Source organism: Colias eurytheme, chromosome 23, assembly GCF_061535395.1.
Source record: "Colias eurytheme isolate Ceu_HAF_F1 chromosome 23, ilColEury1 Martin Lab GWU primary, whole genome shotgun sequence".
In the NCBI taxonomy this organism is placed as follows: Eukaryota; Metazoa; Arthropoda; class Insecta; order Lepidoptera; family Pieridae; genus Colias; species Colias eurytheme.
The window spans coordinates 6,609,020-6,634,681 of NC_143002.1; the positions used below are offsets into that span (position 1 = coordinate 6,609,020).

The 25,662-nt window shown below is 32.8% G+C and overlaps 1 protein-coding gene across 1 annotated transcript in view; it reads left to right on the forward strand.

Annotated features, from left to right (window-relative positions):
• Nucleotides 1-25,450, forward strand: part of LOC149898356 (uncharacterized) — a 313,253-nt gene extending 287,803 nt beyond the window's left edge. The window contains exons 2-7 of the mRNA XM_090115369.1: nucleotides 18,066-18,234; nucleotides 18,850-19,221; nucleotides 19,559-19,656; nucleotides 20,242-20,453; nucleotides 24,581-24,800; nucleotides 25,214-25,450. Coding sequence (XP_089971495.1) covers nucleotides 18,099-18,234; nucleotides 18,850-19,221; nucleotides 19,559-19,656; nucleotides 20,242-20,453; nucleotides 24,581-24,800; nucleotides 25,214-25,411 — 1,236 coding nt within the window. The 5' untranslated portion in view covers nucleotides 18,066-18,098 and the 3' untranslated portion in view covers nucleotides 25,412-25,450. The remainder of the gene's footprint in view (nucleotides 1-18,065; nucleotides 18,235-18,849; nucleotides 19,222-19,558; nucleotides 19,657-20,241; nucleotides 20,454-24,580; nucleotides 24,801-25,213) is intronic.
• Nucleotides 25,451-25,662: the final 212 nt, after the last annotated feature.

The following is a 25,662-nucleotide window of genomic DNA, read 5'->3' on the forward strand; positions in this document are numbered from 1 at the left end:
TCGATCGTCGTCGTCGATCGAATCGATTGTCAAAATATTATATTGGGGTAGTTTGAGTTACTGAACTTTATCTTTTTATTTTTTTCTTCCAAAAAACTCAAAAGTGCAACTTGTCACCAGTACTGATAGATTGCTCTTAATTAGGTCTATAATTGGTAAAATAAACACATTCCTCCGTGGAAGCCTTTAGGAGGAATCGATTGTCAAAATATTATATTAGGGTAGTTTGAGTTACTGAACTTGATCTTTTTATTTTTTTCTTCCAAAAAACTCAAAAGTGCAACTTGTGACCGGTACAGATAGATTGCTCATAATTAGGTCTATCATTGATAAAAATACTAGATTCCACCACGGAGGCGTTTACGGGGAATAGAATTTTATTAGGGTAGTTACGATACTTGAACTTTCTATTTTTTTTCTTCCAAAAAACTCAAAAGTGCAACTTGTGACCGGTACCGATAGATTGCTCATAGTTAGGTCTATCATTGACAAAAAAACCAGATTCCACCATGGAGGCGTTTAGGAGGTATTGAATTTTATTAGGGTAGTTACGATACTTGAACTTTTTAACTAACTACCCTAATAAAATTCAATTCCCCGTAAACGCCTCCATGGTGGAATCTGGTAATTTTATCAATGATAGACCTAATTATGAGCAATCTATCTGTACCGGTCACAAGTTGCACTTTTGAGTTTTTTGGAAGAAAAAAAAATAAAAAGTCCAAGTATCGTAACTACCCTAATAAAATTCAATTCCCCGTAAACGCCTCCGGGGTGGAATCTGGTATTTTTATCAATGATAGACCTAATTATGAGCAATCTATCTGTACCGGTCACAAGTTGCACTTTTGAGTTTTTTGGAAGAAAAAAATAAAAAGATCAAGTTCAGTAACTCAAACTGCCGTAATATAATATTTTGACAATCGATTCCTCCTAAAGGCTTCCATGGAGGAATGTGTTTATTTTACCTATTATAGATCTAATTAAGAGCAATCTATCAGTACCGGTAACAAGTTGCACATTTGAGTTTTTTGGAAGAAAGAAATATTTTTTGATCGATTGAAGTGTAGTATGGGGAAATTGTTTGAGCCAAATTCATTTTTTACTGCGTATAACTCAGAAACGGTAGGATATAGGAAAAAATGATGTAGGTACAAGTTGTAGATAATTTTATGGCCTTTCAACTTTTCCTCAAAAGTTTTTCTCTAGCATGTACCGTTTTTGAGAATTAAGCGAAAAATGAAAAAATGGACCCTTTCCCCCCCCTCCCCCCACTCCGGGGCTCCTCCTAGTGTCCCGGGGTTTTAGTATGTTTATTACCTAGGGACTCTTGACATGTTTCCGAAGAAACATCTTACGTTACTAACTCACGCACTCTAGACCCCCCTTGGAGGGACTCATTCAATGGACTATAAGTAAAATGCTATAAGGCAAAAATATAAGTTTTCTGATGATTTCATGTTTACGTATTTTTTGGTTATTTGAGGCTAGCAATTTTATTATTAAGGGTATTGTTAGAACCACAATTATTAATAATAATAAGTAGTTAATTTATTTTAATATATAAAATTGTCTTTCAACTATCCCACGAAAAAAATAGCGTTTGTTATCCACGATTTATTTTCCTTATTATTAAAATCCGTCGGGGGATTTTTTTTAATGGTTGTCATCAACTTATTAATAATCAAATATTTCCTCATTACAATACTGCTAATTTTTTAAGTACATTCATACAATATATTTTAATTCTGTCTCTACATTTTTGTAACATTTTCTAAAAATATCATAATATATAATATCTAATACTAACGCCATCTAGATCTATAAAGTAAACTAAATGAAAGCACTAGGATAGTCCTTACTTGAGTGAGCTTTCAGCTAGCACAGCCAGATGTCCTTCGTAATGTTATGTTTTATATAATATGAAGATCAAATGCATTTAAATATAATATTATGTATTAATAATCATGTATTTAGAATAATTTTGTTTAGTTTTAACCAGATGAAAATTCAGTTAATCCAAGCTTAAACCTAAACAATTTCTTACGTTGTTGTATGAGTACGATTTAAGCACAAAAAAATTTGTGCGTGTACTAGTGTACACACGTAAGAAGTGAAACTTCTTTATGACCTTATTTTTCAAAAAATAGTTTACTATAATATGCAACTTTACAGAAATACGTCGAATCACGCGTGGTAGGGATAAGAAAAAGATGGCGCGTAACGGAAAATGTCACGCATAACGAAAAAATGTTATACTAAATTTTTTTCCAACCCCGATAAAGAAGTTTCACTTCAATAAAATAAATTTCTTTACAAACGACTACTTTTCCAAGTAACATTATAAAAATAAAAAATATTGCAGCAGCCCAATTTAATAAGTAACTCTATATCAGTGCTAGATTAATTATATTATATTATGTGTAGAATCTAAGTGTTTGTTTGTTTGAACGCGTTAATCTCAGGAACTACTGGTCCGATTTGAAAAATTATTTCAGTGTTAGATAGCCCATTTATCGAAGAAGGCTATTAAAGGCAGTAAAAAAGTAAAAGTATATATCATCACGCTAAGAACAACAGGAGCGAAGTACTGCGGGTAAAACCGCGGGGCACAGCTAGTATTAAATACATGAAAATATATTCTCTGAGTATTGATAGAACACAACAATCGACAACTTTATTATTATTTATTGATTTATCATATTTAGCCCTTCCAATAAATAATGAAGCCTCCAAGATGTTTCAAAATTAAAAAAAATATTCACAAAGGAGTATTAGTAAAATATAAAAAAGCCAACATTATACATTTTGTCATTACCTCCCTGCAGCATGCGCCTGCGCAAATTCGACGCGGCCTTGAGCGCGGTCGACGACGCGCCATAATCGCGAAATAAGAATTTGCGAGACATTATTGCTATTTGGGATTATTCTAGACGTAAAAGAAATTAAATAATTTGGAAAATCCAAAAGTGCACGCCTCATAATTTTTTTTTAATAAATATTTATTAATTATTATTTTTGTTTATTTAATAACAATTAAACCACATCGAATCAGACCCTGAAAAATGAAAGGGTTCTATTCCTGAGCATACTCAAGCGTAAGAGAAAAAAAGAGACTCGATTAGTAAAGTATTTCGGTCGCTATCGTGTTAACAAGAAAAAGGATCCGCACATACAGACACACGGACGTCCAAGACAGAACTTTTTTAAACTGTTTTTTAACTAGTTTAAATAACAAAAATGACATCAAAAATATCATGAACGTTAAAAATAGTGTTTTTTCTTAATATGTGTGTGTATGTATTATCTTACAAGTGCAGTGTATGATACATAAAGACATTTTAAGTTTGAAAAATCAGATGTTTTGCGCGAAGTGACAGTAGTACCCACGCTCAACGCTTCGCTTATCGCTTATGAGGCGTGCAATACTGGGTTGTCTTATCCTTATAAATTTTCTTTAAATTTTTAAAGAATAGATTTTTCCTACTAATATTATAAATGTGAAAGTTTGTGAGGATGGATGTATGTTTAAGTAGTTTTTACTGGACGGATTTGGATGAAACTTTACAGTAATATAGGTTATAAATTATAATAACACATGAGCTATAGAAATACTCGATTGTGCCCGCGGGTTTGTCCGTGGGTGTGGTGGCGTCAATTGACATCGTCATTTGCAAAAGTATAAATGTAGGTATCTCTGTATTTTCGAGAGCAAGTGGAGAATATAACGATCTTAACTTAGCAGATAAATATTTTCTGTGATATTTTTTTAAGCATAAAATAATCTAGGGATGCCAATATCAGCCAATTTCAAGACTACCTATGAATTATTATACTTAATTGATCGTAAACTTAGTCGAATTATAACTTTATAAGTCCTAATTATTTATCGTGTGAGAATATGAAAAGGGTTTTAAAGTGAAACTTTTATTACATCGTCTCAAACTTTTTCTTTTTGAAGTTCACCGGCCGTCATCAAAAGGTCACCAAGGCCATTCGAGTACCTTATATTATAGCCTTATTTTTTAAATATTGAAATAATAGATAATTTTTTTATTTATTTGTTTTGATAAATCAAGAATGGTAGAGATAATTAAAGGTTCTTTTTAAAAATACATTTTATAATAAATTAGATACCCGTTAAATTACAAAACAGTAAATAAATACATACTAGACCGGGAGATACTGACACAAAATTTCGAGTCATTTGTAACAGGATGGCGGTTCTACAGGGGTCTTAGTACGCAATGACAAAAAGAAAAACGATGGCGTGAACGCTGGTAACAGCGGCTTAGTCGCGTGGGCGTTAGTCGAACTCGTCGGAAAATAGCGAAAGTCAAACGATTTGTAACAGTATGGCACTTATTTTTCCTGTAAGTTTGAGGATCAACAAATATAAATACAAAATTTCAAAGATCTAAGTGTTGGAAATCCTCACTTATATAAATTAATAATAAATTAAGTTTTCAAGTGTAACAGCACTTTTTCCCCCTACTAGAAGTATGGCAAATATAATAATGGTCACATTTTATCAAATACTCTCCAAAAATCCAAATGCAATACTGGTACAAAAAGTTTGGCGAAATAAAAATTTTTTGCAGATTTTCGGCGGTATGGCGACCATTTGGAATCGTCCGAAAAGTATGGCATGGCGATTTTCGTAAATGGCTGCACGACGATAGTTACCTGTGCTAAAGTTAGCCTGGTACAAATGGTTGAATGATTGTTTTATTTAAATCAACACATTCGCGTCGGTATGGCGGGCTGTAAGTCACACCGGAAAAGTATGGCATGACACTACCGCCTACTACTTTTTTATGGGCTATCGGTAAATTCTAAAATTTTTGTGTTACAAATCGTTTGACTTTCGCTATTTTTCCGACGAGTTCGACAAACGCCCATGCGACTAAGACACCGGTACCAGCGTTCACACCATCATTTTTCTTTTTGTCATTGCGTACTAAGACCCCTGTAGAACCGCCATCCTTGTTACAAATGACTCGAAATTTTGTGTCAGTATCTCCCGGTCTATATACAAAGAATTAAGATTCGTTTCAGTTCTAATTTTAACTTTTCTTTTTGTATTCATAGTTTAAAAATTATCAACCCTATCAATAAAAAATATATACTTAAGCAAAAAATATTATACATTTAAAATTGCGTGTTTCTAAAATGAACTTGTTCCTTTTGTAAACTACATTTAGATCCCGTTATCGCAGTTGTTAAGAACGTAATTAAAAACTTATCTGATTAGATTCATCTTAAAATAACAGCATAAAAACTTTTTGCTTAATATCTACTTACATCATTATTAATTACTCAATGAAAAATAAATACTAGAACATACATTCTTGGCAAATTAATTGTTCCAATTGATTACTATCATATACCGAACATGTCTTTTAATATTGAAGTTTAAAAGAGTAAAAAAACATAAATAGGTATTAGTTTTTGTATGTACTAAAAATAACTTATTATTTTAAGCAAAGGTCTCCAAACATATCTGTATAAAATTAAAAAAAAATAAGGCACAAAATGTCAATAAAGTTTGCATAAACTTTCAAGACTTGAACGAGGAATTCGCGCGCTTTTTAAATAAAACAAAAAACTTAGGCCAAACGTTGCACTAGGGTCAACGGCCTAGTCTCGTCATTCTTATATTGGCTGCATTTTGGCCAAACGAAACGGAGGAACTATGGCTGTCCCACTCACACCACAAACAAACCCTATACATTTTTGTGCGTGATGAATACAGATTATCTCATTCGTGCATTTTGAAATTCGGTGTGTGTGATGTTTGAATGTGTGTAACGAAAATTATTTTTACATCGCATTGAATGCGAATCGGCAAGTAAATCGCCGCGTGAATTTATATTGTTGATTTTTATGGAGACATTTATGACGATTGCGCTCGCGCTCGGACGAGTTTAGCAATAACAAAATTTAAATTTCGAATTGACATTTTTCTAGCTGCTATTCGATTTCGATTTCGGCATCCAATTTTTTTTTAATTTTAGGGCGAAGGTTTATGTGAATACAGCCAAAATAATATAGCCTTGAAAAAAAAATTATTGTTCACGCTAATAATGCCATGGAGGCTTTTATTACCATTTCATTATGGCTAACGTGTAGTCGTATGCTCGTCATTTTTATGTAACACACATCAATGACCAATTGTGGTAGGTCAGGGTACGTTTGCATGTGTGCGTGAGTACGTTAAGCGGTTTTTGAACGAAACTAAACACCGGATTTGATTTTGTGTTCTTACTCCATATTATATAACTTACGGTTATTGGCCCATTGATTTTAGGCGGGTGATGTTTTTGTTTTTTTTTATCCGTTGTTCCGAAAACTGAGGTACCCAATTTGTTTTTTTTATACGCTTACAATGTTAGCTATGCATTGTAATGATGTATTTTATAATCGTCTACATTATAAATGTATTAATTACTGAAAAATGTACCTACTTTATACCTTTAAATATAAATTGCGTAATATCTAAAATTAAACACTTTAATTACAATTTTACAGCCTTACAAAATAGAGATTAACCCTTATTAATTACCTAGAATTACACACAAAATCGACTAGACAAGCGTTCAGTAATTTAATATGACCATCAATTAGGTGAATAATTTCCCATTAATAATATGTCAAATGGGCACAGACCCTATACCGGGGTGTACGACCGTGGTCACAAATAAAAGAGTACATCCTGTCACCTGCCGTGCCGCGAAAACCTTGTCTAGGCCGGTTCAGCAAATTTTACACCACAATTTTATAACTAATTTTTAAATCCCACGCTAGGATGATATTTTTTATTAATGTTGTTGATGTGGCTTTTTGTTAGGTTTGGTTTGTATTGGAATGGTAAGTGTGTGTGATGAAATTTAATGAACTGTGTTTTATTATGAACTACTAGCTGCGCCCCGCGGTTTCTCCCGCGTGGCTCCGCGTAATGTATATTCTGATTCGATATATTCTGATAGCGAATCTATAGTATATGAAAGGTGACACTGAGTAAGGTTGGTATGGTGCTTTTGGCACCAAATTATTTATTAAATTTCCTTCATCATTATTTTGAAAGGTTACAAAAAGGTTAAAACATGTAAGCGGTGTTTTTTTTTTCACTGGTTATCAAAAAACATTGACGTTCTACATTTTGCGTAATAAAGTTAAAATCCTGTTTCAAAATTATTGTCCATACATACCCCTAAATTTCTATATACTTACATGCACACAATCTCCAAATACATAAGTGACTAATGACAAATTTTGTCACATCTATCCCAAGCATAATCTATGACGACCACAGACTATGTACGCACACAGAACCGCCACAGGCGCAGCGCATATTATATCCAATGTTTAGCTACCGCCCTAGGCGCAAGCACAAAAGCAAAAAAGCATTTCTGCCCTAATCACGCGGTATAATAGAAACTCATTCAGTAATTAGAGACAATGGTTTCAGGTCATTACCCCGGAAAGATTAGTAAAGAGAAATTGTTTATTGTTTTATACTGTGTTAGCATAAGGGGCTGAACCGATCGCTTCCCTTATAGATAGGGTGGCTTGCCGCCCTGCAGCGGTAAGCGCTTCCTAGACAAACGATTGAACTATGCAGCGCTTTAAATTATTTATTAGCTTGCTCTAATGAGTTAATTATCTAATCCTTAGTTTAAACTAATTAAACTAGTTTCAAAATTTAATATAATTGCTCTCTTTGACGTTTATCAGGCGACTTTTTATATTATTGTGTAATAAGTAAATGGACGCAAATTGGACGAATAATTTATTTTACGAAGGGTTGAAAAATCGGTCCTCAAACAAGTACAAAACAAAAAATAGCTATGTCACATTTAATAAAGTACATACCTATTTAAAATAATCTGAACATTGTAAATTTTTATTATCTTCATATTGCTTTTTCATGTATGCTTAATTATATTTCTCTCGTTGCTTATGTTAAATGTAGGATTTTACAAATATTACAGCATAATTTTTATCTGATTTCAGGATTTCTGTTACTTAATATTTTTATTAATTTAAAAGTAAGGTTATTGTTAATGGATTTTTGTCGTTTAAGAGTTAATGCACATCATAAATTATGTATATTTTAGTCTGTTTTTAAATATAATACAATTTAATTTAGTTGTTGACAATTATAGAGCAAGTATGTAATTGCTTCCGACTAAACTTTACTTGATTTCTGAACGAAAATTATTTAAATTATTGCAATTATTATATTTATATTTAGGATAAGTTATGGGCTTACAAAGGGCTGACAATGAGTTTTTACTACAAATCGATCCAAGATAATAATATGTAATTATAAATATGCAATTGGCCTTGGCTTCCTTTTTGTAGAATATACCTACCTACCTACCTATAAGATCATATTGTTAAATTGATTGAATTATTTTATATTTATTTACTTTTAAAGCTCCAATACTCGGATGGTCGGCTGAAACGGTTGTTACCTTGTTGTTACAAACTGGTTGAAGATTACAGCGCTTAGGACTTACCTTTCAGATTTCAGTGTGACCTAAAAATTAATCTGCGAAATAAGACCATTAATAAAACTATGATAAGTTATTTATTAGGTAATACATTCTTACGTGTTTATCCATAGATATACCAAGTTTTATGAAAATCGGTTCAGTATTTAGTACTTAACTAAAAGAGAAATAAGAAAACTAAAATAAAAAATAATTTGGAAAATCCAAAAGTGCACGCCTCATAATTTTTTTTTAATAAATATTTATTATTATTTTTGTTTATTTAATAACAATTAAACCACATCGAATCAGACCCTGAAAAATGAAAGGGTTCTATTCCTGAGCATACTCAAGCGTAAGAGAAAAAAAAAGACTCGATTAGTAAAGTATTTCGGTCGCTATCGTGTTAACAAGAAAAAGGATCCGCACATACAGACACACGGACGTCCAAGACAGAACTTTTTTAAACTGTTTTTTAACTAGTTTAAATAACAAAAATGACATCAAAAATATCATGAACGTTAAAAATAGTGTTTTTTCTTAATATGTGTGTGTATGTATTATCTTACAAGTGCAATGTATGATACATAAAGACATTTTAAGTTTGAAAAATCAGATGTTTTGCGCGAAGTGACAGTAGTACCCACCTCAACGCTTCGATTATGAGGCGTGCAAAACATCCTCGTCCATCATGCACTGAAAATGAACTTCTTCCCAGTTTCTATAATTTTCTTTAAATTTCTACCCACAAAAGTTAGTGCTATCTTCCCTAAAACAACATAAAAACATCAAATCAAGAACCTTCCATCATTTCACAAAACATCGTACAGAATCTACCACCATCCGCTTAAAGCCGTTGCAGAACCTATCCAGCGCTTTCCGCTTGATTCCCAACATCTCCCCTAGATGCATCCCTTCCACAAAGGTATGAATTGCCGGTCGTTCACCCCCACAGATGAGTTCTTCACTAACTAATTGGCTAAGGGTTGGGGCTAAGATTTTAATACTTATTGCTTAATGCGGTATTGGGTTTTGATTATTTCCATTCGAGTGGGTTTCATTTATTTTATTATGTCTGTGCATCGTGTATGTATGATGATGCAGTGATTTTACGCTAATCATAGAGTTAATTAAATAGTATAAGCTTCGTTACAGTTACAAGATAAACTTATAAATAAAACTTATAATAAACTCGACAACTATTACCTACCTACTTAGATACTTACCTACCTATAACAGAACTGAAGAAAAAATCATTAGTAGGTACTTATTATTCTCTTAAAAACAAAGAGTAAACTTGGTAGATTAATTTAATGCTCTATGGTAGATAACAATTGGACAAATAAATAAGCTTTATGTATTATTCAATATTTGACCGAATCCTTGGTACAGTGGTTGACTCTTGTGCGTAGAACCGAGGGGTCCTAGGTTCGATTCCCGGTGGAAACGAAGAAAAAAAATGTCTCGGTCTGGCAGGACACAGAAGGCTGATCACCTCCTTGTCCCTAAATAAAATCGATCAGTGAAACAGATGAAAAATGCATCTGCCCCTTACCCCACTTGGGGACATGGGACTTCAAGTATATTATTCAATATTTGCAGCTGTAACTCAGAGCGTTCAAAACACTATTTAACTATCATCAAATGATAAGAATCCAATACTATTTTTTATATTTTATTATTTATCTGCACATAGTGCCACTGCTTGATAGAAAACTGCATACCTACGTATAAACCCGTATTCGCAAATTAAAACAGTTAAGAATGCGTGTCTCCTTCTTCTTGTCTATAGCCGCATTTATTAGAAGTTGAGAACTATTTAATTTCGGCGTATGACGTAGTAACGATTTAGTAATCTGTCATGTCATCTGTGGTATTTTGGTATTCTGGTAGTCTGGTAATCTGTGCTTACATCTTTGAAACTACACTTGGCCAGCGTTATGTCCGAAACTAAGAAAACTGAAACAGCGTTATGTCCGAAACTGAAACTCTGAAACTCTGAAGTCTGTGTTCCTGTAAAAAACAATTTATAAGCACTTATTAAAGTTTATGTATAAATAAGTTTTGAGTTTGAGCACATATTTGTCTATTACTATATATTCACTAGCTTAGCTCGCGGCTATGCTCGCATTGTATCTAGATAAACAGCCAGAAAACCGGCATGTCGAAGAATCAAAAGTTCGACGACGGATGTCACATCCACCAAAACGCACTTGGCCAGTGTGGTGGATTATGGCCTACCCTCATAGGAGGACCCTGTCCAAGCAATGGAGGCATGTATGGGATGATTATGATGAAACAACCTTATTCAGATCGTATTCTTTATGCCAAATGTCTTAGGTTTTTACCAGTGTGTAGTACGTGATAATACTTATATCTATTTTTTCTTTCAAAGTATTAAAAGAAAATAAAATTGAGCCTTCCAGAAATTGAGAGTGGACATTGGACAAAAATAGGGAAAAAACAATGTTATTATTGTACTCAATTCAGGTATCTACATAATTTTATGTAGAGCTAACGGTTGTCTTTCGCTCTACTTCTAGCCTAAATGCAAAAGGTTATGCATGATTGTTTATTACTAAATAATAAATAAAAAACAAATGAACGAATTTACATAAAATTTGATTTAACGAATTGCACAGAGATAATACGATATCCTCTAGAGAACTTATTATCGTATCAGACGAAGAAACATTGCAGGGATCAAATTGTCATTTGAGAAAAAGATTGTCAAAAGGTCATTAACCTTAACCTTTTATCTACACAACTAAACCCCCAAAACTAAACTATTCCCGTAACTACAATTTACAAACTACCCAAAACAAAAAACCAGACATAACATTAATATTTATTTAACCCTTTGATGTTTACCCCATAGCACCGAACTAACACGCAGCTAAAACTTCAAAAATGTAAAATGTCATTTAACTTTTAGCAAGCGTCATCAAAATTCGTTTGAGATTCGAGGGGCCGTCACCGAACTACACTCTTAGCGCGGCTAAGATTCATTTTGATTTTTTATTGCGACTTCACTTTTAAGGATAGTGTTTAAAAATTAAAACTACATCTACATTAGTTATAGATGTGATTCTTGTTGATAGTTAAATTGGTTAATTCAAAAGTTAGCGGATTTTCTTTAAATACTGTTATGTAGATATAAAATGAGTAAATCTGTGTTCTGTCATCTATACCACAGAATAATAACTAGCAGCTAGTCTATACTAGATAATAATATTATAAAGCTGAGGAGTTTATTTGTTTGAACGCGCTTATCTCAGGAATTGCTGGTCCCATTTGAAAAATTCTAATTATAAAAATGAAAATTTTGAAGCTTTTTTAAGAATTGATGTTTTTTTTAACAAAAATACGTCCGTCCTTTCGCTGTTTTGTCTCCTCGACCTCGCCGAAATGTCAAAAAAATATAGTAATAAATCATTTTATCGCTACTACATTTAAATTTCTACATAAATAATTTAAAAACATGTAGGTCTTTTCATAACAATAATATTGATTTGACACATCCATACAAAAAGTTCTTTCATATTTAATGGATCAATTCTAGTTTCCCTACATACGTCGTTTAACAAAAGATAATCTTACTCTGTCCGTCAACTATAATATGAGTACATCGATAAAAACCCCGATTAAAATCGGTAAAAAACAGTTTTATTTCCCATACGGACGCTGGCTATACACTAACCTACACTAACGAACCTCGTCTTGTCCGCATGTGTGTCTGTGTGCGTGCATTTCGTAGGTTCATTCACCTCCCAGTTAGGGAAGTTGGGAACAGGAGTGGGGTGGAGCCGCTTTAATGCATTTTTTATATTTTTCATAAAAATTCGATTGTAATCAATGGAAAAATTTCCTATTTTCTAGTAAATTTTCTTGTAAATGACTATTTCTTTTAATATTTTTAAGCAAATATTAAATATCTTTCCTAACTCAGTCATTAATAGATTGCCTAATATTCTATAACAGCTAGTTTATAGGAAACAAGGCTCACGGATGTCTTATAGTTATTAATTTGTGAGCCTGTGAATAAAAGTATCTACAATCGAGTAATAATTTGTAATTAAGATTGAGCCAAGATTATACAAAAGAGCACCGTTTAACACTAACTGTTAATATTTAAGTATTTTATGGCAACTTACCAAAGAAACTACGTATTCTCCCGTACATTATAAGATCTATCGCAACAGCTACCCAATGAATGCTAATCGAAATCTTTTGTACACTTGCTAGATATTTACATAAAAAAAGACGGGTTGCACTCCGGGAGTGCCGGCAGAAGTGAAAACTTGATTATTAACGTTCAGCATGTTTGATATTTTGGAATGGTATCCGTCTTACGCTTTTTCGATCAGGACACGTGTCCTGACGCGAGTTTAAGATTTTATACACAACGCCGCTAAAGAAGTTTTCACTTCAAAAAGACGTGTGGCACTCGGGGACTGCCGCGGTAAAGCTATTGCATGCTATGCCTTCAAGCCACACCTCCGTGCCCGTCGGAGTGGGGAGCGTGAGGATTTTTCTTCACGGAATTTCTGGATTCGGTCTCCGCGCTCAAGGCCCGCGATAGAAGCTATGCAATAGCTTAAAAATCAATTATATACGTACTCAGATAAACATTACCTTACCAATGACATTTTCACCTTCATCACCACCTTAAATTTCAACACTAATATTTTAATTTTTAACTTTATGACTGTTCGAACAAAAATAAAAATATAGTCACAAAGCGACTCCATACATCCCCACGCGTCCGATATTTAACCAAGTCGTAGAGTTGGATTTTTGCAACGCACGCACTTGAGTGTGCGTACACACACACATACGCACACAGACACGCATATAACAGTACCTATGCTATATTAAATATAATGACTTTTTGACTCACGACGAAGGGGTATTTTTAGATATGACTTTTAGATTAATAAGAGCGAGTGATTTGACTTGGAAAGTATTTGGTTGGGTGTGTTTTTCGGTAATATTTTTTCGTGTTTTTGTAAGCTGTGACTTGTGATGTTTAAGTATGTAGAAACTTAGGCTGAGTTTAATATTTAAATTGTCTAGTACATAATTGAATAGTGAATAGTAAGGGATGAATACCTATTACGAAAACAAACTAATATTACTATTTGAAAATAGCTGTCAAGGCATGAATAATCTAGAGTCTGGACCATATTCAATCCATACTAATATTATAAATGCGAAAGTAACTCTGTCTGTCTGTCTGTTACTCAATCACGCCTTAACTACTGAACCAATTTGCATGAAATTTGGTATAGAGATATTTTGATATCCGAGAAAGGACATAGGCTACTTTTTATCCCGGGAAATAGGATAGGTTTTATCCAGGAAATCCCACGGGAACGGGAACTATGCGGGTTTTTCTTTGACTGCGCCTGCGAAGCTGCGGGTGGAAAGCTAGTTAACCATAAATGGACATTAATTTATATGCGTAATGTCGAGCCTATGTAATCAATCATTATTTATTAATTTTTCCATTTCCATAAGTAACAGAGAGATCACTACGTACTAGTGATAAGGCCGCCAAGTTGGTTGTACTCTGTTTTTTAGCTGTAAGTAATTCTAAGGTTTTACTGTTTGTACAACTAATAAAGTGTTAAATAAATAAATAAATAATAACACGTCATATTATAAAATTCCAAAATTAGGGCTAGGTACATAAAGGCCCTCTAACTATAAAGTGTATTAATTCTATGTTGAAGTCAATATGTAAATAAACATGTACATTTTCACATTAAAAAAAGTCATGCAGTTATCGAACCCCTAATTTCCGAGACAATAGTCAAAATCACCACTGCACCATACGATTCCTAAAAATAATTCTAAAATGCTATTTCATAAAAATATAGAGATTTGTCGAAAATTTTTCGTATTGAAATATAATTGCAAAAATGTTTACTTACGCGTTTGCTATGTTATTTTTAAAAGGGTCTTAAGATACGGTTATTAAAGTGTTCCCTGTATGTAGATAAGGTACATAACATATAATTGTCGATCTGTAATACTAATAACAAATGATAAATAGCTTTCGAATTTCATTTTGATCTTCATGGTCTAATCTATGTTTGTATTACTGATTCATAAGCGCTCATAAATTAGGTACTAGACACAGTTGTACCTAAGTTTGATTTTTTGTACTTAATCTAATTTATTATTGTGAGATTACTATGCAATACTAAACAGATAATTTTGGCAATGTTTCTAATACAATTATTGCAAATATAGAGAACGAAGTATGTAATACAAAAAATAATAATAAGCACCAAAAATACGTTTCTCAATATACTTCAAAATAGTAATGAAAATTAATACTGATAGGAATCAATATTGCAAACAGTAATACATTCTTTCTACCAAAACATTACTGCTAAAAGATTTTTGTGCGATGCAATTATGGAGTGCATAGGTACCTACATAGTTGCTTTAATACTCATAAAAATTGCTCATAACTCATCATATTTTAAGAGCAAATTTTTTTTTTCAAAATACCCTCCTAAAATACTTAACAGTTCACACCAGGTACACCCCCATTTCAAATTTTGAACTCCCCGCAAAAAGGAATTTCATTCACTACTGTTCATTCCTTTCAAATTAAAGTACCATACAAATTTACACATTGACAAAAATTCACAAAAGATGTCGCTTAACAGAGTTTTCATACAAAACGTGTTTTTATAGAGTGTCGGGACATTATCGCGACGAATACGGGTGACGCAATATATCTTGTAATTATAGCGTGCTGTTGGTACAAGTAATAGACTGAAGACATAAAAAGTATTTAATTTTTAAGGTTCCAAGCCACAATTTGAAAAACACGGAATCCTTACCTATAAGTAGGGCCACTGCGTAGTCCGTCTTTCTTTCCGAACGTGTATAGAGGAATCAAACTGAAATTTATACCAAATACTCAGCCCTACTGTACTGTAAATTTGTAAACAAACCAATCAAAAGATACGAAAGCTATATTAGAAATCTGGGGTCTATATTTTATTGTTATGATATTTTGTTCAATAATTGATTTTTTTAATGATACAGTGCGCGAGTCCGACTTCCACTTGACCGGTTTTATTTTATCTTCTTTTTCTATGGCTTTCCGAATCCCATAACCACACTCATTTAATTCCTATCGTACCTATAGATTTAGACCCTTACATATAGGTACAAACAGTTAAAAATTTATTATGATACGTAAACTCTCAGTATTTATCAATATTAAAACTGCATTACAAATTTTCTGTAGATACTTATTTACCTCAAATGATTTAAAACCATAGAGCAAGTAAAAGATTAAAGCGCAGTAATTTTTCAAATACGCTAAGTAGATTCATTTAATTTTGTACATAATATATCGTAGCAAACAAAATCAAATCTTTCCTCTTTATCATATTTAAGATAAGTCATTTTTATTAGACTTTAGATTATTGACTCAGTCGGCGTATACTCGCGCGAATCTCATAACTCGGGGCCCACTCGCAAGACCCCTTTATTTTGGCCCCATCATATTTCGGTTCCCCAATTAGTGAACGCTAATTGTGATATTTTAATGAATTCCCAAACACGTCTGCTGCATGTAAAACCTATACAGAGCAATTTATACCATATCACTAATTAAATAGAGACGTTATTGTTGTGCGGAAACAACTAATTTATTTCAAACGTATGTGGTGTTAGAAATATACTTTTGTTTTCGTTTTTTAACGTTTAGCAGCTTTGATTGGTGCGTTTGATTATTTAATGTACTTATAACTGATAAGAGTTGGGTTTTAGGCTCATTTTGTATACTTTAAAATATAGTGTCTATCTAATACCTACCTAATTTATTCATATTAATAACATGCTTATTTATACGACTTCGTGTGCATAATAATATGTTAAAAGTAATAGGTAGTAACCAATATTATTGCCAGATGGACCACGTATTTTAATTTACATTTCTAGCTATACATTGGTTATAGGTACTGCAGTCTGCAATCAATTGCATACATACATTTTGAAGCTATGCGTGAACAAATAGACAGACGAATTACATCGCAGAGTTCATCATAGTTTATTATTTGTATGCGTAACATGTTTCACTTCGGATGTCGTTATCCTGTACGATTTCCTAACGCGTGTAAAACCGCGGTTAGCTATTATATCATAAATTTATTTCTTGGAATTAGGGAATTATTTGAGACAAACATCAATCACGTTTTGTTAAATAATTAATTAACTTCGTGATTTTATACGTCAAATGTTTGACAATTTATTTGATTAAGGGCTGATTTTTCAATCCTTGGTTAAAACTTATTCGTCGAATAATGTATAAAACTACCATTTTAAAAACGTATTCTAATTGCCCGTATTTGACAGTTTACGTGACATTTTAATATTATCGTGTAATACTTTATTGGACGGATAAGTTTTCCAAGCATTGAAAAATCGGCCCTAAAATTAGTAAATGATTACAATTACTGAGAATGTATGTGTATCTATTATAGAATGTATATTTCAATTTAATTCGTAGTACACCTACTATAGAGAGTCAGAGACAGTAGGTACCCTGTCTCTAGCAATATCGATGCTGAATATTATAAATGCGAAAGTTTGTCTGTCTGTTGCTTTCCAGTTTCCACAAATCACAGTAACGATTTAGATGAATTTGGAATTACAATAGTTGAAGATTGAAGACCCAGTGTCAAACAAAGTCTAATTACTTTTAAAATGCTGTTTGATTTCGATGACAGGACACAGCTAGTATAAAATAAATGGCCAATAAAAAAATCTGCTTTATCGAGGCAAAAACTAATATATCTATGCTTATTAAAAACATTTTATACCTAATATCCTGAATGTAAGAGACAGATTGCAGACTACATAGACCCCTTACGCACTGCGGGGTGTAGTTCAATAGCACTTATTTTTGTCTGGGGTTTTGGGCCAAACAACAGTGCACAAACCCTATTTTATAAATTTTAGATGACTTTTGAGCAGGTGTATCCATTTATAGAAGAATATAATATTAAAAATAGTAAAATAAACTATGGAGTATAATGTAATAATAATTTTAGCTTTTTATGAGCCTCGGAGATGCTAGACTGACTGACTGACTGACTAGGTATAGTATGGTAGACTGTATTTTTATATTCTTCAATTTTTTTTAGAAATTTTGGTTGTTTACTCACTATTATTTCTTATATTAGCGCTTACATTTACATTACACAAGCGATTTTAATTAATTGTTAATTAGCTACCATATGGACTAAAGACAGAGACTTTCGATAATAAATAAGGACCTTTCTAAGATTTTGTAGGTTTTATATAAGGTTTTATATAGCCAATGGTTACGATATTACAACTCTTTCATTATTTATATACCTACCTATTATCTATTATTCATATATCATATCTACTGACATTAAAGACTTATCAAAATATTACAATGCAATTTATATGACACATCGTATAATTATTTCTTTTATTTCTCAAACGCACTAGACAAAAGTAAATTTTTAATAATTCAATTACATTATAACTTCATTAATATTATTTTAGGTCTGGTTTTAAAAGAACTTCAGTCACTACATCATGACATCCCGTCGGATCGAGGTGACTCACAAAGAGAGGCTGCAGCAGCTGTTCTCCGATACCGGGCTGGTATGCATCAGGTCGCCAGTTGCTTCTGAAGAAACTGAATCTGTTACGGTAGAAGTTGAAGAACTAGGTAAGTAGATGACGTTTTTCTTCCATGTGTTTGTGACTTTGATATTAAGTTATTGGTAGCATTCAAAAGCTTTATATTTTACTAGAGGTCAGCCCCGGCTTCGCCCGTGGTACATATTTCGCAATAAAAGGTAGCCTATGTCCTTTCTCGGGTATCAAAATATCTCCATACCAAATTTCATGTAAATTGGTTCAGTAGTTAAGGCGTGATTGAGTAACAGACAGACAGACAGAGTTACTTTCGCATTTATAATATTAGTATGGATTTTAAAGAATTGAAAAAACGGTTTCGAATCCCGCCTCGTGATTTTTTCTATCCTTTAAAACATTATGTATACGGTATGTGGTTTACTGATAGTGTAAGTACTGAAGTTATGTCTTAAAAACTTGTAGGTATAAGAAAACCAATCATTTTATAATGCAATAGTTGATTGAATTTTGAAGCTTTCTCTTCCTTTCCTATGAACCAAACAGAGATACCTAAATGCCTGTAGTAGAAAAAATATTGACGCAGAAATAGCCCATTTATAATCGTCCCAATCAGGCACATTATTAGGTACGTTATTTAAAAGACAAAGTCTACCAATAGGTACTTACAATATAATTTATTTTTAAGGTCCAATCGTAGTCGAAGAAGAACCCGTCCATGAAGCAGAACCAGAGGTGGATATAAACACGCAAACGCAAGAAGAAATAGTTGAAAAAGAACCAGAGATATTCCCAACGCCATCTTTACGCAGAGTCCTTCCAGATAGAGTGAGGGAAATAGAAAAACAGAACAGAGTTCACGTCCTGCCAGAAGAATTTAGAACTGATATTGATCCGTCTGTAATTCCTAAAATAGGGCTTACACCTCCCCAGAAATATATTGAAGTTTTGGCAGAGATTACTGGGTGTACGCAGTATAAGGGAAGTCTGGCTGAGTTTTGGTTCCTGGATACGCTGGCCAATTTGTTGAGGCGTGCGCAGGATGATGAGATGGATAGACGTAAATATTTAATCTCTGTAACAAAGCAACGAATTAGCTTGGTTAACAATTAATAACAAAGCAGGGTTTTTAAAGTACCTAAGGTTATTTAAGTTAGTTTTTTTTTATTGTACCTACAATAGGGGAGCGCTTGGCCACGATCTCGCCTGATGGTATAGTTGCCTTCTCAAATACGAAATCAATAGAGAGGTTTAAATTTTTGATTTCCTACTACTTACATGGTTACTCAGATAAACAATTTAAGTAATAATGATATTAAAGTTATTAATTTAGCTTTTAGTAGAGTAAATATTATTACTACATATTAGTGCAGTAATTATAATAATCTGTGCTGTAGCATCCCAGGCAGTTCTGATACTTTGGTTTTGTGAATGGATGAAGGAAATGCAACAGTTCGATGCAGCTGATCGACAGCGCATGCTGAAGAGATTCAAGGTTTGGTTAATTTAATAAAAATAATTATAAATGGTGTATTTTTATTCCAATTTTATACCTATAATTCTCCAATATATATACACACAGACTAATAATAATATACTACGTATAGGTACAAATAATACTAATTGAATTTGAATATTTATTTCAATTTATATTCTGAAGTTTTTGCTATATTTACAATTTACATAATATACGAGTTGGTTCGTTAAGTTAAACTTTTTACAAATACAGTTTACATTCGTTATTATTATATTAAATTTAGAGAAATTGTTTTTATATACTTTTCCAACTTGGGTTGAAGATAAAAATATTAAAGTTGATAAAACTGCCATCTAGCGGATTATTTCTATACTTTTGTTCTTACTTTCTTTTGCATTGATTCGTCTTTTCGTAAAAAAATATGCTAAAAGTATATTATTATTAGTCGGTGCTAAAATTATGAACAGCAATTTCGTAATAGATTTTATTTTTTGAAGTATTGATATTTAATTTACCACTACGTAGTTACTTAGGTACATTTGCATTATTTCTGAATATCAAATTCATAAAAAATATTTTATGAACCGAACTTACCATTCCCAGGATAACATGCTATCAGCAGCCAGGTTCATAGCTGAAGAGGAACACCTCCCGACCCCCACAGACGCTGGGGTGTTCTACAGACCCCAAGAAACTGTATCCATAGACAGTTCTAGAACCTCGCCGATGTCCAAACATTTAGTGACGTTTGAAGGCGCCGCATATGAATGCTCTTTGAAGGATTTGAGCAATATTATACATTATATTTATGATTTGTTAGTATTCTTGTTCTTTCAAGTACTATAAATACAGATTTTAATATATCTACGAAATGTCCTTTTTGTTTGGGTTGAACGGTTAAGGCGCCTTGGTCCGACATTCATGTTTCTAAATCATGTTTTTTTCAGAGAAATCATCATATTTAAAATCCTAAAAAAATATATAGTACAGATAAACGTTTGATCTAGTAGAATTTTTGGATAGAAACACAATATTAAACATTTAACTCGATAAAAAAAAAATCAGAAGTTGCATCGATTTTGAAAGCAGATTCAGTTTTATGCGAATTAGGGAAACGCTATTTTTATGAAAATTTTACATTTCATTTACTAATCAGGTTTTACAGTGGAATTTTTGGATAGATTTATAATTTAGCCCTTATTTTTTTTATATAAAATATAATACGTAATATGCGGCTCGCGCGCACCACGCCAGTGCCGCCAAAGTCCAACCGGACGCCATCGAGGGAGGACCTGTGCTAGTTTTGCTCCCGACCACGTTGTAGTCGCCGCTCGTATAATTAGAACCGAGCGGCAAGTACAACGGCGAGCACGCCACAATATAAATAAATCAGTAGTTTGATTCTATTACCTATCCTAGGATTGTTGGTGTAAATAAATTAACTTCTTATTCAATACTATTAAACGAGCAATATTTGCATATTTATATATTTGTTTGTAAATACAGTGTGGAAATTTTCGATGGGCCCTGGGTGAAAGTACTTACTAGAAATACTGGAGATAGCAAATTTTGCTGAAAGGAAACATTCCTTTATTTTTATAAAGAAATAGAACTGCATTCAAAGATTTTCAAAAATTCATTTTCTTCGACCGGGAATCGAAAGAACTAAAAATGTAAAAAAATATAATTTTCTATTTTATTCTTCAAATCAACACAAGTTTCATATTATTACAATTATTTGTAATTTAAAATTATGTTTTAAAAATTACCTTGCCTGAGATCCTTTTTTATGGGTTGTTGAATAGGAATAGCGGCAAAGTTTTGAAGTACTAGTAGGAAGACTATTATGATGTTGGTTGATCTGTATGAGTATGACAAATATTATTTTTATGAAACAACAATCCAAGATGGCGCCGACGAAAATTTGACTTTTTTTCATGATGGGTGTCATTTTCATGGTTTTTGGGGTAGCTATTAACGAATATGAGGTCAAAACTATAATCCAAGATGGCGCCGACGAAAATTTTACATCTTTTCGTCATGGGTGTCATTTTCATGGTTTTTGGGGTAGCTATTAGCTAATATGAGGTCAAATCTAAAATCCAAAATGGCGCCGACGAAAAATTACATCTTTTCGTCATGGATGTCATTTTCATGGTTTTTGGGGTAGCTAATAACCAATATGAGGTCAAAACTAAAATCCAAGATGGCGCCGACGAAAAATTTGACTTATTTTCGTGATGGGTGTCATTTTCATGGTTTTTGGGGTAGCTATTAACGAATATGAGGTCAAAACTAAAATCTAAGATGGCGCCGACGAAAATTTTACATATTTTCGTCATGGGTGTCATTTTCATGGTTATTGGGGTACCTATTAACCAATATGAGGTCAAAACTAAAATCCAAGATGGCGCGGACGAAAATTTTACATCTTTTCGTCACGGGTGTCATTTTCATGGTTTTTGGGGTAGCTATTAATGAATATCAGGTCAAAACTATAATCCAAGATGGCGCCGACGAAAATTTTACATCTTTTCGTCATGGGTGTCATTGTCATGGTTTTTGGGGTAGCTATTAGCGAATATGAGGTCAAAACTATAATCCAAGATGGCGCCGACGAATATTTTATATCGGCTATATACCAAATTATCGACGATAACATTGGGGATTTGTAAATAGCTGTCACAAAAACCTTGAAAATGACACTCATGCCGTAAAGATGTAAAATTTTCGTCGACACCATCTTGGATTTTAGTTTTGACCTCATATTCGTTAATAGCTACCCCAAAAACCATGAAAATGACACTCATCACGAAAATAAGTCAAATTTTTTGTCGGCGCCATCTTGGATTTTAGTTTTGACCTCATATTGGTTATTAGCTACCCCAAAAACCATGAAAATGACATCCATGACGAAAAGATGTAAAATTTTCGTCGGCGCCATTTTGGATTTTAGATTTGACCTCATATTGATTAATAGCTACTCCAACTCTTTGAAAATGACACCCATGACGAAAACATTTCAAATTTTCGTCGGCGCCATCTTAGATTTTAGTTTTGACCTCATATTCGTTAATAGCTACCCCAAAAACCATGAAAATGACACCCATCACGAAAATAAGTCAAATTTTTCGTCGGCGCCATCTTGGATTTTAGTTTTGACCTCATATTGGTTATTAGCTACCCCAAAAACCATGGAAATGACATCCATGACGAAAAGATGTAATTTTTCGTCGGCGCCATTTTGGATTTTAGATTAGACCTCATATTGATTAATAGCTACTCCAACTCTTTGAAAATGACACCCATGACGAAAACATTTCAAATTTTCGTCGGCGCCATCTTAGATTTTAGTTTTGACCTCATATTGGTTAATCGCTACCCCAAAAACCACCCACATTTGCTACTTAGGAAAAGTTCAGATTTAAAGATATCATAGGTAATGTGACGATTATAATTTCATTCCGACCGTTTCTCGGAATAACATACATTTATTATGAAGGGTTTAATATATTGCCGGTAATATAATATTGTGATGTATAATAATAATTAATAATTCATAAAAAAGTATTTTATACATTTCTTAATAAGCTTCGATATTGTATACATTATACAATAATACAATTCATTAATTGATTATTATTCAAATTGTTGTAAAATAGTCACACTTTTTTAAGTTGGTTGAATACACTAACATACTTATCAGGATCGTACCTACTAATAAAAAAGACAAAATGAATTTTTAAAGTTCCCAGTAATCAATTTTAATAAAAATAAAATAATATCAAGTATGAAGATGGTCTATAAAACGGAATGTGCTATGTTTACGTAAGCGTGATGTTCCCGCGCACCACGTTGCGACGTTATTAGATACCTAAATTTGAGTAACGCAGATATGTATGTGACAGCGTCCTTAAACATGTTTGCGGTGCAAGACTTCAATTTACAAAATTCAATTATTATTTTGCCTTTTTTATTTGTTTTACTTTTAATTATTATTACCAATATTTTCAGAAGAAAATAAATTATTGATGTATCCAGAACGATAGTTTCATTTTAAACTTTAAATGTATTTATAAAATAGACCAATAAACCAGAAGCGTTTTTTATGTTTAGATGATGTTGATGCTACAATAAAAATGTTCGATTCCATGATATTTTTATTTCTAAGAGCAAATATTTTTACGAGAAATTAACAATAAATTATCTTTTATATTGTTTCTATCGATTTGAATAATAAAATAAAATTTGAAAAAGGAATGTTTCCTTTCAGAAAAATTTGCTATCCCTAGTATTTCAAGTAGGTACTTTCCTTTCAGGGCACATCGAAAATTTCCACACTGTATACAAACAAATATACAAATATGCAAATATTGCTCGTTTAATGGTATAGGATTAGTAGTAAATTAATTATTTATCAAAAACATTCCTACGATAGCAAATAAAATCGAACTACCTACTGATTTATTTATACTGTGGCGTAATCGCCCGCCTTCATAGGTCACCGGAGTTCATGTCGCGCCGGCTCCTGCGCAAAGCGGGCGCGAGCCGTCTCAGGGCCTAAAATGCCTAAATTGTCTGAACTAACCGCCCTTAAACAGATTTTACTTTATTTTTGGCCAAAGAAAGTATGAAACTAGAACTTGAAATAAGATGTAAAATGTTTGGTATTAAATATTTCCCTGCCATTTCACACAGCGCCATCTAGCTTCAAACTGAAAAACTAGATCTGTTACTATCTTGGATGTTTATTATCATGATTCAGGATTCTAACATGGTTTTTGATTTAAAATAAAACAACTTGTGAAGTCTTTAACAATATAGAAAGTAAGACGTAAAATAAGTTTATCTTATGAATATTTTCCAATGTATTTCAAAAGCAACAGTGTACCTTCCTACAATACTCTATACTATACTAGGGACCTAATTTATATTTTTTTAGGTTCAGCACAGACTATCAATACGACCTCGTCCGTTCGGTGTTCACCAATACTCCAGAATATATTTTAATAGACACCCCATACCAAATACGGAACCCTAAAAGATTATTCGCGCCGCTAAAGATAAAGCCGAAGAAAGAGAAATCACCGAAAAAGGAACAAAAGCAGCAAAAAGGGAAGAAGAAAGAAGTAGATACCGAGGAGTATTTGGCTTTACTAGAGGTTTTAAATGTTTACTAATTCATTTTAAATATTTTTACACAAAGATAAAGATTCATGTAAATTGTAAGGTAAGAAAGCCATAGATTGGCCTATTATTTATTAAAATCGATTCAATCGTTTTTACCTAAATTAGCAGAGTGCAAAGACATTTATATCTTTCATTTTATATATAGGTTTCATTAGAATAAAAACAAACATCATAATTATCTTCTTCTTATCTATTAATATTAGACTGAAGATAAACAATTCTAAATATGTAGTTGCATTTTTCATATAAAGTCAAACATGAACTTAGTTTAACGTTGCGTAAATATTTATTGAAAAAAAAAGTAACTTCTATCTGCATTACCATCTTACCTCCTACTACTTAATAGTTCACTTACTGACTTACTTACTAACTTACTGACTTACAGCTCCGCGCAAAAGACGAGCGTCTCCTCGACGAGCAAGAAGAAGCGGATCGTGAAGAATGGCACCGTCGCAACCACATCCTACCCCTGAGCTTTGCGGCGACTGACGAATTCTTTGACAAGTACTGGCCTCCCCCACCGCCTGAACCTGAGCCCGAGCCCGAACCGGAGCCCAAGGGCAAGAAGAAGGGAAAGAAGTAGCTTCTAGAAGGATCTAGAACATTCTACAAGCTAATAAGCTGTGTGTGTGACTTGCACACATTTGTTACTTATATTTGATATGATGGTTTACCATAATAAAATATAAACTACTAGCTTTCCGCCCGCGGCTTCGCCCGCGTTTTCAAAGAAAAACCCGTTCCCGTAGGATTTCCGGGATAAAACCTATCCTATGTCCTTTCTCGGGTATCAAAATATCTCTATACCAAATTTCATGCAAATTGGTTCAGTTA